This window comes from Candoia aspera, chromosome 1 (genome assembly GCF_035149785.1).
Source record: "Candoia aspera isolate rCanAsp1 chromosome 1, rCanAsp1.hap2, whole genome shotgun sequence".
In the NCBI taxonomy this organism is placed as follows: Eukaryota; Metazoa; Chordata; class Lepidosauria; order Squamata; family Boidae; genus Candoia; species Candoia aspera.
In genome coordinates, this window is record NC_086153.1 from 275,691,671 (window position 1) to 275,704,573 (window position 12,903).

The 12,903-nt window shown below is 39.5% G+C and overlaps 2 protein-coding genes across 3 annotated transcripts in view; one reads left to right on the plus strand and one right to left on the minus strand.

Moving 5' to 3' along the window:
- Positions 1 to 12,903, minus strand: part of ERH (ERH mRNA splicing and mitosis factor) — a 78,393-nt gene that overhangs the window by 23,802 nt on the left and 41,688 nt on the right. The gene's annotated exons all lie outside the window — the stretch shown is intronic.
- Positions 7,192 to 12,903, plus strand: part of PLEKHD1 (pleckstrin homology and coiled-coil domain containing D1) — a 32,236-nt gene continuing 26,524 nt past the window's right edge. For both annotated transcript variants that reach the window (XM_063289816.1, XM_063289817.1), the window contains exon 1: positions 7,192 to 7,458. In XM_063289816.1, the coding sequence (XP_063145886.1) occupies positions 7,310 to 7,458 (149 nt within the window). In that variant the 5' untranslated portion in view covers positions 7,192 to 7,309. The remainder of the gene's footprint in view (positions 7,459 to 12,903) is intronic.

A 12,903-nucleotide genomic window follows, 5' to 3' on the forward strand; every position in this document is an offset into this window, starting at 1 on the left:
TTCCCAGTAAACCTGAAAGCCATGGATTGCTAAAATAGAGATGCATCATTAATACATTCTCACAAATTCCAACACTTCCACCATTCATATCAGTTGTGGACTGAGTTGAATGTGGAAATGTTTACTATAAGCTGTGTCTGTGTGCAATATTACATTCGGTCACTTAACGGTCAATATTCATAAAACAATCTTTTGCCTGTGCTGGAGACACTTCAGTTTGCAATATTTGACAGAATGAAAGAGCAGATATAGCAAGGAAAAGCACTATCTTCAACTGGAAGGAAATTTCTTGGAATTTCTGAAACAGTGGAAAAGTAGTCTTCAGAGAAGCTCAAAAGTGATTTTCCAGTATCCTAAGTGAAAATAAGTTGGCATTTTTTTTAGTATTCAGCTGTACCAGAATGGGAAAGCTTGAACAATATATTGTGCTGCTGTGTTGTTTATGATGAACCATAGGAAACTCAGAAAATGGGAAGCCCTTGCAGCAGCATTTGGAAGGAGATTATCCATTTCAAAATGATATGAACTTTTACGTGTTTCTGTTACGTCTCTGACCAGTTATAAATCTATGGGTAGTGTTCCCTGGTCACAGCTGTATACCTGATTCTGTGTACTAAAGTGTAATTTTAGTGTCTTTTCTAAATCATTTGTACACATGAGATCATTCCATGGATGGCTGCCTTATTTTTAATTTTCACTTTAATTGTGAACAGTTTGAATATGTTTTTATTACATTAAAAAATTATTTGCTGCATTGCTGAAAGAATTTGCTTCATTATTTTTAATGGTCACAAAAAACAAAAAAAAATGCCAATAATTTGCAGATTTTTTAAATGGTTTATAGCTTCCTTTATCTCATTTTTATCTTCCTTGTTCGCTTTAGACACAAATCAGATAAGTAATTTTAGAAGAGCCCAATGAAAAGCATAATGCATCAGCATACTTTGTCCCCTCACACATCCAAATGTAACATACTAAAGTATTCAATGTTCTTAACCTAAATATGTTGTTTTTAATTACAAAGCCTGTTATATGAAGCTAGCTTGGTGATTTACATACCCTTGAAGACCATTGGAAACTTCAGTTGGTCCAGAATGCAGCAGCCCAGATGGTTATGGATGTTCCTTATTATGTTGGCGTGATGATTTTCTTCTGTGAGCTATAGACTAGGTGCAATTCAAGGTGCAATTCAAGATGCACTACCTGGCATAGGGCTGGCTTATCTGTTGGACTGCCTGCTCCTGAGGGTATCTGCCCATCCCACATATTCTAAAGGAGAAAAGACACTCTGGGTCCCTTCATTGAAAAAACGAGTGGTACTTACGGCTGGTCCTTAAAGTTCTGGCTATCGCAGCATCCCTACAGTCATGTGAACACTATTTGCAACTTTCACTGCTGGCTTCCCACAAGCAAAGTCAATGGGGAAGCAGGCAGGAGGTCGCAAATGGCGACCATGTGATGTCACGCTTAACGACAGTGCAGGATTGCTTAACAATGGCAACCAGATGTGCCAGAATTGCCATCACTAAGCAGCGCGGTCATGTGACATTGCACTTTATGACTGCATCAGCGATGGAAATTCTGGTCCCAATTGCCATCGTAACTGAGGACTACCTGTAACGTGGACTGGCTGCCTTATTTTAAGCATTCAAAGGCCAGTCATGATATTCAAAGAATGTTAAAACATAGGTGCCTACAACAAACAAATTGGTTGTGACTGTATTGTATTGTACACCTAGATTCAACTCAGAATTTGGTGACTTCAACACTGTGAGAATGAATCATTCATATTGCCTCAAAAAATGAAAACTTAAAAGTTTTTTCATAACATGGCAGCTCATATTTCAAATCAGGTGATGCTTCTGGAAAAGCTGCTCTGAGCTCTAATAAGCCATAGCAATTTCAACATAAATTTCAAATGGAATTGCAGCAAACTTTCAGAGAATATTTTGCATTTTCTTCTTTCCATTCCAAAGGATATGGTTTTGCATGGAGCCATGAATTACCAAGTAGGTAAGTCTACCAGTTCAGCAGACTTACGGTTAGGGGGTCACTTCTTGGTCAGTGAAGGAACTTTTAGTCCTGGGTGCCTTGACAAGCCTTATTATGCAGGAAATCTGAACAGGAAACTATGGCACCAGAACAACAACAACAAACAAAAAGCAAGGTAAAATTTTATATTTAGATCTCTGATCTGACTGAATTTGAAAGGCTTATAATGCAAAATCCATAACAGTTATTCTGGCTTTTTTATAAGTTGTTACTGAATATGACACAGAAATGAACAAGTCACAGGTGGTGTGACTGAGTGGATACAGAATTTAAACAGGACAATTGATATGCAACAAAGGGAATATCAATGGAAGATAAGTATCAAATGTACTGCAAATTTACTCAGAGAAAATTGGTTCAAAATTATTTTGCACTGGTATATTACATCAGTATTCATTGCCAAAATGGATAATTAATATTAAACGAATTGTTAGAAATGCATTTAATGAGGTTTAATCATTTTTCATACTTGGTGACAGTGCCACAATTTTCAACAATTCTGGAAGATGATTAATCATAGAATGAAACAAATTCTAAATATTTTTCTTGCCAGCTGATTTTCTATTAAGTCTTTTTCAATATATTAAGCATACAGCTCTTGTGTGTTACAACATCTTCTAGGATACTTTATGCATCTCACTGGGAATTACACATACGTAATTCCTTCCTTAGAAGAATGGCAGACTGCTATGGGGTATGCATCAATATCAAGAAATGTTTCATATTTTAAAAAACAAGTGTGATACTGAATTTACTTTAACCTGAAAATAATTCATGGTTTAAAATTGTGCACATGGACTTGTACCACATCTATAGTTTGGATTTCTCTTGACATTTAAAATATATTTAAATATTTTCCCCCTTGGTTTTGCTTTCAAATAGCTGTTAGTGTGTGTGTGTGTGTGTGTGTGTGTGTGTAAAACATTTTGTTGCTGGGACTGGCCTCTCATGGAAACCCAGAAGCACCAAACTAAGGACTTGAAACCCTTACCAAACAGCATAGTATACTCTCACAATCCTGTCAATGTAATTGCATTTCCCCCCCCTGTAATTAAAGAATAAACTATTCACAACCAGCTTTTGTTTTTTGTTTTTTAACACAGCCCATTAATTAAGTGGGCAATTTAAAAAAGGCCTTTTAGAAAGTAAAGCAATTTCAAGATATTTCTGTTTGATAAGTTTTCCATAAGCTTTAAATCATACAATGTTGAATATTTTTTCTATTTTTAAAAAACTTTACTCATTGTCAGAACGCAAGCATTTTGCTAGAATTGGAGGCTACATCAAGGCTGGAGAGAAACACATGCAAACTATCGGTTGCTTACCCATGCCAATTTTTGGTTTGTTTTTTTATCACTATTTTAAGTTGAAGAATACTTTTCCATCAATATGTTTTATAGAAATGTATCAAAAGTCATCTTGTATGCCTCCTGAAGAATCTGTATAACGACCAAGTAGCAACAGTAAGAACAGACCACGGAACAACGGACTGGTTTAAGATTGGGAAAGGAGTACGGCAGGGCTGTATACTCTCACCCTACCTATTCAACTTGTATGCAGAACACATCATGCGACAAGCTGGGCTTGAGGAATCCAAGGCTGGAGTTAAAATCTCTGGAAGAAACATTAACAATCTCAGATATGCAGATGATACCACTTTGATGGCTGAAAGTGAAGAGGAACTGAGGAGCCTTATGATGAAGGTGAAAGAAGAAAGTGCAAAAGCTGGTTTGCAGCTAAACCTCAAAAAAACCAAGATTATGGCAACCAGCTTGATTGATAACTGGCAAATCGAGGGAGAAAATGTAGAAGCAGTGAAAGACTTTGTATTCCTAGGTGCAAAGATTACTGCAGATGCTGACTGCAGTCAGGAAATCAGAAGACGCTTAATCCTTGGAAGAAGAGCAATGACAAATCTCGATAAAATAGTTAAGAGCAGAGACATCACACTGACAACAAAGGCCCGCATAGTTAAAGCAATGGTGTTCCCCGTAGTAACATATGGCTGCGAGAGCTGGACTATAAGGAAGGCTGAGCGAAGGAAGATCGATGCTTTTGAACTGTGGTGTTGGAGGAAAATTCTGAGAGTGCCTTGGACTGCAAGAAGATCAAACCAGTCCATCCTCCAGGAAATAAAGCCAGACTGCTCACTTGAGGGAATGATATTAAAGGCAAAACTGAAATACTTTGGCCACATAATGAGAAGACAGGACACCCTGGAGAAGATGCTGATGCTAGGGAGAGTGGAAGGCAAAAGGAAGAGGGGCTGACCAAGGGCAAGATGGATGGATGATATTCTAGAGGTGACGGACTCGTCCCTGGGGGAGCTGGGGGTGTTGACGACCGACAGGAAGCTCTGGCGTGGGCTGGTCCATGAAGTCATGAAGAGTTGGAAGCGACTAAACAAATAAACAACAACAATCAAAATAATAGTAAATATCACTTCAATGCAAATATTATAGTATCAAGCTGTGCAGAAGGCAGATCTGGATAATTTGCACTCAAATCATACTGATTTGACTTAGAATGAATGAACTGATGTTTGTTTTCCATAAGGTGAAATCAAAGGATGCAACAGTTGATCTAAATACCATGAGACATTGATAACCAAAATTGGACTCTTACTTATTTGCAGTGATTACAGATCATGCATTGGCATTTTGCCACTTCCACTGAATAACTGGTATACTGACTCTTTTCCTTTGATTCTGAACATATCTAAAGAAGCTGTTTGTTATTCTTCACCAAGCTCAGTTCATTCTGAGCTTTAATTTTCCTGATACCTCTTTACAGTTCTGGCATCTCACTAAGTTAATAGGAAACTTTGTTACCTGCTCCTGAGAAACTTTTTCATCTCTGCACTCTATGTTATAAAAAAATAATCCATCCCTGAAAATTCATTACAGTGTGAACCCCTTCATTAGTTTTTTTCCCCCCATACTTGAGAGATCACATGCAGTAGCTGCTATATTAATATCCTTCTATCAAGACATTAATCAACTGCAGCTTCAGATGTAAACCGTTACTTGTTGCTCTTTCTAAATAGGAGCAGTCAAGGAAATGCATTCTTCTTTGGTGACATGACCTTCTTTCTACATCCTACTCCATCAGTTTCCTTTTTTGTTTTTGTTTTCTGATCTCCACTAAACTTTGAATAATATAAGCTTAGCCATAGAACCTCAGTTTAAGAAGGATTCAGTCTGGAGGGCAAACTAATGTTCAAACCTAACCCTTAGGTCCAAAGGTTTTAGAAACTTAAGTTGAAAAATTACAAAATGGTAATCCCATCTGAAATTTTAGACAAGACAAAGGTTGAAGCCCAAAGGTTAGTCCTAGGACATTAAGCACGCTATAAACTAACCACATCTGCCACACTGTAATGCTCAAAAAAAGACTTCTCCTCCAGCCATCTGTACCCTAGAAGCCCAGTCTAGAGAATCAGGAGGCTCTGTTGATGGATGCAGTCAGGCAGCAGCACCTCTAAAAGCCTCCCTGACCACAACCCACAATCTATGGGACGGTCCCCAATATTCCACAGGGACTGAAAGGGAATGCAGGGAAGAGAAGATTTTAAGTGTCTTTTTGCTGGTGCTGCGCTGCTAAGTATGTCTCACACTCCTGCTAGAATTTGTTTAGGCAGTTTGCTTTAAGAGAGAAAGAGGCTCAGTGTACTCACATTGTGAGTAGGTTTCACATACTGTGCTTGTGGTTAAACTATTGCATATAATACACATTTCTATCGTTGTATATTATATACAACACAGCGATAACACACACTTCTCAAAGTGTTCCATGTCAATGAGTCATTGCAACAAGCTTGCCTGCCCAGAAAAGCTGATGACCAGTTTAGCAAAAGCTTACTTTTTGAACAGTTTTTGAATATTTTTATTGTTAAGCTTCAATAAGACAATTTCTGCTGTATTATCCTTTCCCTATCTTGTTTATTTCTGCTTTAAAAGAATGCAGGTGGGATAAAAAAAAAAAAGTTGAAGCTTTCTAGCTGAAATTTCACAGGGTGAATGTCCTCTAAAAGCCTGTTTCCACCCCATTCTGCCAAAGAATGCCTCCCCATTAGAGCTTATCATCAAAAGCTTCAAGTCCCATCTCTGATTCGTTTAAAATGAATCTTGTCTTCAAATCTTGGATCTCAAGTTACAAGAAACCTGTGATTGAATGTTGACATATATTGTTCTGAGCTGTTATCTTGTATTCTTGTTTTTTCTTGCCTAGAGAATATTAAAAATAAAATTGAAAAAAAAACCTTGGACCACAAATTTGAATCAAGTCTTTTCAACCTTAAATCTCACATCTGAATGGGAACTTGGCTAATTTGCACATTAGTGAAATTCATGTTCAAACACAGATTAATGCACATCCCTCAAAGAGAAATACAATCCTCACTGAGTTCAGATGTGCTTAGTCCCATCCAGCTTATGCATTAAAGGAATTCTTATTCCATAACTGTTTATTTATTTCTTTATCTATCCCACTATTATTATTATTTTTAAATAACTCAAGGCAGTGAACATACCTAATACTCCTTTTTCCTCCTATTTTCCCCACAACAACAACCCTGTGAGGTGGGTTGGGCTGAGAAAGAGTGACTGGCCCAAAGTCACTCAGCCTTAATACCTAAGCCGGACTAGAACTCACAGTCTCCTGGTTTCTAGCCCAGTGCCTTCACCACTAGACCGCAAGGTCCCTTTTTGGAGCCCCCTCTCATTTTATCTTTACAACAACCTGATAAGGTAGATTGGGCTGGTACTGTTTCTCAGCCCAAGAATTACCCAGTGAATGGATTGGAGACTTGAACCCAGATAGCCCTGAACCTTAACCATCATACTGGACTGGCTAGGATAGAAGCAGATGGGTGCCATTTCATTTTACCTGCAACTGAATTTTGTGAGTGCTACACTGTCACACAAACTTTGCCTTGGCCTGTTACGCTGAGGGCTCCTTCTCTTTATGAAAAAGACTTTTTCCTGCTCGTCTGGAATGTTCCCTCTCTGTTCAGGGCATCAGGAAGTAAAATGAAACGAGGAAGCTCACATCATCTCTGCATCAGGGAGACAAATATCGAGCACTGGCAGCACAGTTATTGAGTCAGAGCTAAGCCTCACTCTCTCCCCCTCTCTCCCCGAGCAAGCAGTTACGTCTTTCTGGTTCGTTGCATTTAATCGGATTCCTACAGCTGCAGAGCAGAGGCAGAGAATTAGGGGGTGGTTTTTTGTTGTTTTTTTAAGTCGGTCTTTTAATAATGTTTACTTCAAAATCCAACTCGGTCTCTCCTTCCCCCTCCATGGATCCTGCAGATCTGGATGCCTTGGATATCCGCACCAAAGTGCAGCTGTATGGAGTGCTCTGGAAGAGACCGTTCGGGAGACCGTCAGCCAAATGGTCCAGGAGGTAAGGCAGAAGGTGTCTGGGTAGAGCTGCAGAGGCAAAAAGGGAGGAGAGGAGAGGAGAGAAGAGAAGGGGATAATAGAGTCCGTAATGGGAAGAAAAAGTCAGAAAATCTGGGACAGCATTCAAACCAGGGTTCAGGATAATAGGCACGATCTTAAAATGTCCAGACAGATGGGTTCCAGAGTCAAAGACTCAGAAAGGGTGCTGTGTTCAAGTGTAGGATAAAAATCATCACCACCATCATCATTATTGTGCAACTTTATGGAATCTATAAATTAACAATCTGGGCAACCACAACTCTTGTGTCGGGGATCCATTTTGTAGATTGGCATAGACTCTCTGCCTGCATTTCTCTGTAATCCTCAGGGAAGAGGCATAGCTGACCTGGCATTCGGCCAACTGCATAGAGGAGATAGGGAAAACTCACGCAACATTTCCATCTGGATGCCATGCATTTTTAACAGAATGTAGGGCTAAGCTGAGATCACCTGCTTCTAGGGAAAGTTCAGCCAAGAAGTAAAGGGGTTGTTTTTTGTTTTTTGTTTTTTTTTGCTGCATGTCGTGTGAACTTAATTCCAGAGTGCGTTTTTGGGAATGCTGGCTGCCTGACCTGAAATGTGACATGGTGCCAACACAACAGGGAAGAGCCAAACTGTTTGTGATATCCCATGATATCACTATCTAATCCTACGCACGTATTTATCTTGCACTCATTCTCAGAACGGATGGACAAATAGGAAACGTTTCTCGGTCACAAAATATTATGGGTTGAGTACTGAGAACAAAGCGCCATCCCCATAATAAAGATCCCATTCTTGGTTATACTGATTTTTGGATTAACAACCATGTTTGTAATCAGGAGTGACTTATTCTATTGCCAGAAATAGTTAATGTACAAGGTTTCTTCTTAATCTTCCTGCTACACTGATAATTCCTTCTAGCAAAATCTGTCTCTGTGCATTCTTCATCTTGAATGCCATGTGCATATTTTACACCTGCAGTTAATGTATAGCCCAGCTCAACATGAAAGCATAGAGGATAAATATAAAGAGAAACTTGGACCAAGGGTTCCTGTGAAGGAAATTCTGCTTGCAGGATTCTTCCATTGAAGCAACGATGGGAAATAATTTTTGCTGATCCTTCCTCCCTCTTTTTCTCATTTTGCCTCATCATTCCAGTACAGAAGAGGAACTGCAGAGAGGAGAACATTGTGGAAGTAATTTACCCCTGCTCTCCCCCGTGAAGAACCTCTAAAATGCTATTCCTTGGTATAGCACACTCAGTGAGCTCATCTGTTCATAAAATGAAGCTCTGGATCAATCCTTTTAATTAACATACGTATTTCATTGCTAGTTTGCCAGAGCAAGGAAGAAGAGGTGAGGTAGAGATACCACTCAGCCTGGATTTCTTCTCCCCTCCCACCAACCTGTGAACTCTCAGAGAAGGTATTTCAGGCCGTGTGCATAGAAATGAGTGGGCCTTAGGCAGCTAAATAGAGGCACAAGTTAATGGCATAACTCTTCTGAAGCAGAGGAGGTATTGATTTGAAAGCTACATGACTTAGCAAACTGTACAGAACCAAACAGAAGTGATTCCTGAATAAATAAGGATAGTGATGGTTCTTCAAAATGTTTTTCATCTACAGTGTTAGGGCATTGTACTGAGTAGCACCTCCCCCCACAGGCTGCATATGTCTAAAACACAGTAAAAATGCAAGTCATAAAACAATTTGCGAGGTGAGCAGGTGGCCAAGAAAGGCAATGAGGAGCTGTCATCTTCTCAGAGAACTAAATATTCTCTGGCACTGCTGAGCAAGGGGGTGGCGGGTGTCCCTCTTTTTAGAGAACGAAATGCCCTGTAAGAAAAGCAGGACCTTCTCTCTGGCAGGAAAATGGCTGTCCTCTGTGCACCCCTGAGCTGCCTATTTCCATCAAGCCGGCCCAAACAGAGATGCTGAAATAGCTTCTTTTCTTTCCTTCAGTTCCAGTCATGCTTCTGTGAAAACTAAGATCCAACAAATAAGTACTGCAGCAGAGAAAACTCTCATTCTCTGTCGTTAACCTATAAAGAACAGAAGGGACTTTTAAAAAGAGACCTCTGGTATCATGCTAGGCCAACATATAAAAAGTTGCCTGGAATCTCCGTTTTAGTTGTGCTTTCAGCTAACGGATGCATGTAGACGTGTAACCAAGAACACTTACACATCATTTAAGGAATTGTTCCCTCAAGAACAGTGTGCTGGTGTGGAAAGGATTACTGTCATGAGATGTATGGTTATTGCCATCTTTCCTTTCGTTCTACAAATTTACCACAGGTTAAGTGCTACTAATTTGTAATGAGAAGTAAGAAACAATAGCCAAGATATTTCACTTTTGCAAGCAAACTTATTACTTGCACAGAGACAACCATTCCCATTAACTTGAAGGATAGCAGTCCTCACCAAGACCCACAGCAAGTGCAGGGGCAATCTGGATGGAATCCAGAGAAGTGTGCAATTCCTGTTTTCCACCACAGAATCCCCATCTGGGTGTTGCCCCCATGCTGGCTACTAGCTTCAGTGGAAGCCTCTGTGTTAGGGACACCTAGGCAAACTTATTAGGTCTTCAGCTGCCCCTTCAGTGGGCCACAGTAGATTGGCATCAAATTCATGTAACAGAAACAAACCCCATGCCATGGCATTTATTGGAAAAAAGAAACCTAGGTGCATGTGGAGTGATTTCAATGTAGAAGGCAATAGATATGAAAGGGAGGGTTAAACATTTTGCCCAAATGTGATTTTGATTTAAACCCCTCTCCCCAAAACATATACTGCAAATAACCAGGAGCAAAATATTAAAACCTCCTATCTCACATGTCAGGGTCTTGGTCTAGAAGTTCCCCCTACCACCATTCTTTTTAACCTGCAACACTACAACTTGTTTTGCAATGCATTGCCAGGTAGTTTGGCTTTCACCGTCTACTAGTTCCCAAGAACTGGAAAGTAAATCATATCTAACTACCAGATGGATTTGGGGTCTGCATTTAGAGAAAACAGTCTGCATTTAAGCACTGAACTGGCCTTTATGAAACTTTGCTGAAACCTTGATGAAGGTCATTGGAAGAAGCAGATCTCCCTATGCACAAAAGTACTAATACTTATCTCACTTGTTGAAATGGGTGGCTATAGAAATCAAATAAACAAACAAACAAACAAATAAAATAATTTAAGAATGTGATACTCATCTAGGCTCATAGGGTTGGAAGTTAGCAACCTGGTGCACTCCAGAGGCTTTGGATTTCAATTCTCATTGTCCCAGTGAACATGGGCAATGGCAAGGGATTATGAGATTTGTATTCTAAAACATCTGGAAGATACCTGGTTACCTATGTCTGGTCCACTCACTGTTCAGACAGGACTCTTTCCTAACCTACTCTGCAGCAGCCCTAACTAAAATGTGTTCTGCTACAGAGATACAGTCCTTTCTCTAAAAATAGGCACATTCTTTTCTCAGAAGCTGAATAAACTCAGCTCTCACACCTGAAGAATAATGCCTCTAGCCTAATGTTCTCAACTTATAAACTCCAGATAATGTGCTAGATTTCAACACTTATTATTCCCAGTCAGAACTGTCTTGATCCAGGGACAGCATGGTTCTTACTGGTATCCAGTGGTAAACTAAAAAATAAGATGCAAAAGTCACTATACATCTAAAACAGGAAAACAGAACCTGAAAATCCCACCCCAAATTTCTCCAAAATGTTTTCACTCACCTGCATGATGTTCCATTGTCATCAGCTTCTTCTTTTGACTGTCATACTAGAGTATGGCTGCAGTGCAGTCCCCAGCCACAGAAAGGCTTGTCTTTAGTGAATAATAGCAGCTTTCCCATTCATGAAATAAAAAGTTTGATGCAATTCAACTAATCCTTTAACTAAAAGGAAGGCATGAAACACACCTGGAGCGGAGAATGGAGAAATATATATATTTTTTCCAATAAGAAAATAATGGTCTCACTTGGGGAGTACAATGGTAAAGACCTTCTAACACTGGAGAAGACAAATTTCATTGTCATTCATTACCATCAGCCAGCCAAGTTCCAAGTTCCCAAAATGCCCATACACATAAGTGAAGGAGTGTAGAACTGATCTTGGAGATTGGGAAGGAATGAGTGGGCAGTTAAGGGCAGACTTTGAGGAAAGATTACTCAGTTCTGGGAAAGAGGAAAGCTTGAGAAAGAAACTCAAAATAACCTCACCTTGATTTTGGTTAATGAAAAATGGAGCAGAGAGAAAAACCTGGACAGACTTTCAAGACTTTTATTCTTCCTTACTACAGTAAAGAGCATTCCTGGAATCCCTGCCATGCCTGTTTTTCAACCTGGACTTCCTCAACGGGCTGACAATATCATGTTAGTGATCACTGACATTTCTTCTCCTGCATAACCCACACCAAAATTGACAGGAATTTTATCTTACTAATAGAAGAACTTCCCCTGTTTCTCTAAGTCAGTGTTTCTCAACCTTGGCAGGTTTCAGATGTGTGGACTTCAACTCCCAGAATTCCCTAGCCAGCCATTGATTCTGGCTGGGGAATTCTGGGAGTTGAAGTCCACACATCTGAAACCTGCCAAGGTTGAGAAACAACTGCTCTAAGTACTGAATTCCACCATGTTTCTGAGTGCACTGAATTAAATAGAAAACTTCAACTTCTATTTGGAAGCTAGGCATGAAAAGTTTACAAAGATGCTTAGAATCAATCACACTGAAGGATTTTTCCTCCCCAAGTTAAATCTCTCTCCTCTTCCATTTAATAGGCAACTCTGCCAGTCTCATCTCCCCATGCTTTTGTTGCCAAAATGTATAACAGAAAAGCTTCCTATCCTAGCCTCTCAGCTGGAACATTTTAGATATGGAGAGTCCTGGAGACTCTCTTGTTCCATTTCTAACAGAATATATCCCCCAAGTGATGAAAATAATCCCAGTTTCAATTATTTGCAGTACTTAGTACCTGGAGCTTTTAGAACAGAAGAAAAAGGAAAAAAGGATTGTGTAGATCTTAGACCCAAGAATGATGTTAAAATTCTTCCGAGAGTACTTAACTGGGTCCTTTTATGTTTTCAAAGATTTTACAAATATTAGCTAACTAATCTCATTAACTGCACATATTAGAAACCATAGCAGCATTTATTTGCAGAAAACAGACTTTCTGAGGGTTGATCACAGAATGTATGTACTGTATTTTTCTCAACTATGCCAGATGTATGCATAACTCATTTTGTAACAAACAGCTCAGAGTTCACTCTTGATTTTACAGCAGAACGCCCACCTGCACTTGCAAATTGCAAAATTCTGGATGGGAAGAGATATAGAAAACTCTTTGCTGCCATCTAATGGTTGTCCAGATTTTTTGCAGCCCAGATATAGCAACCCTAGTAGCAAATGTAATTATCCAAATACAGAAACACA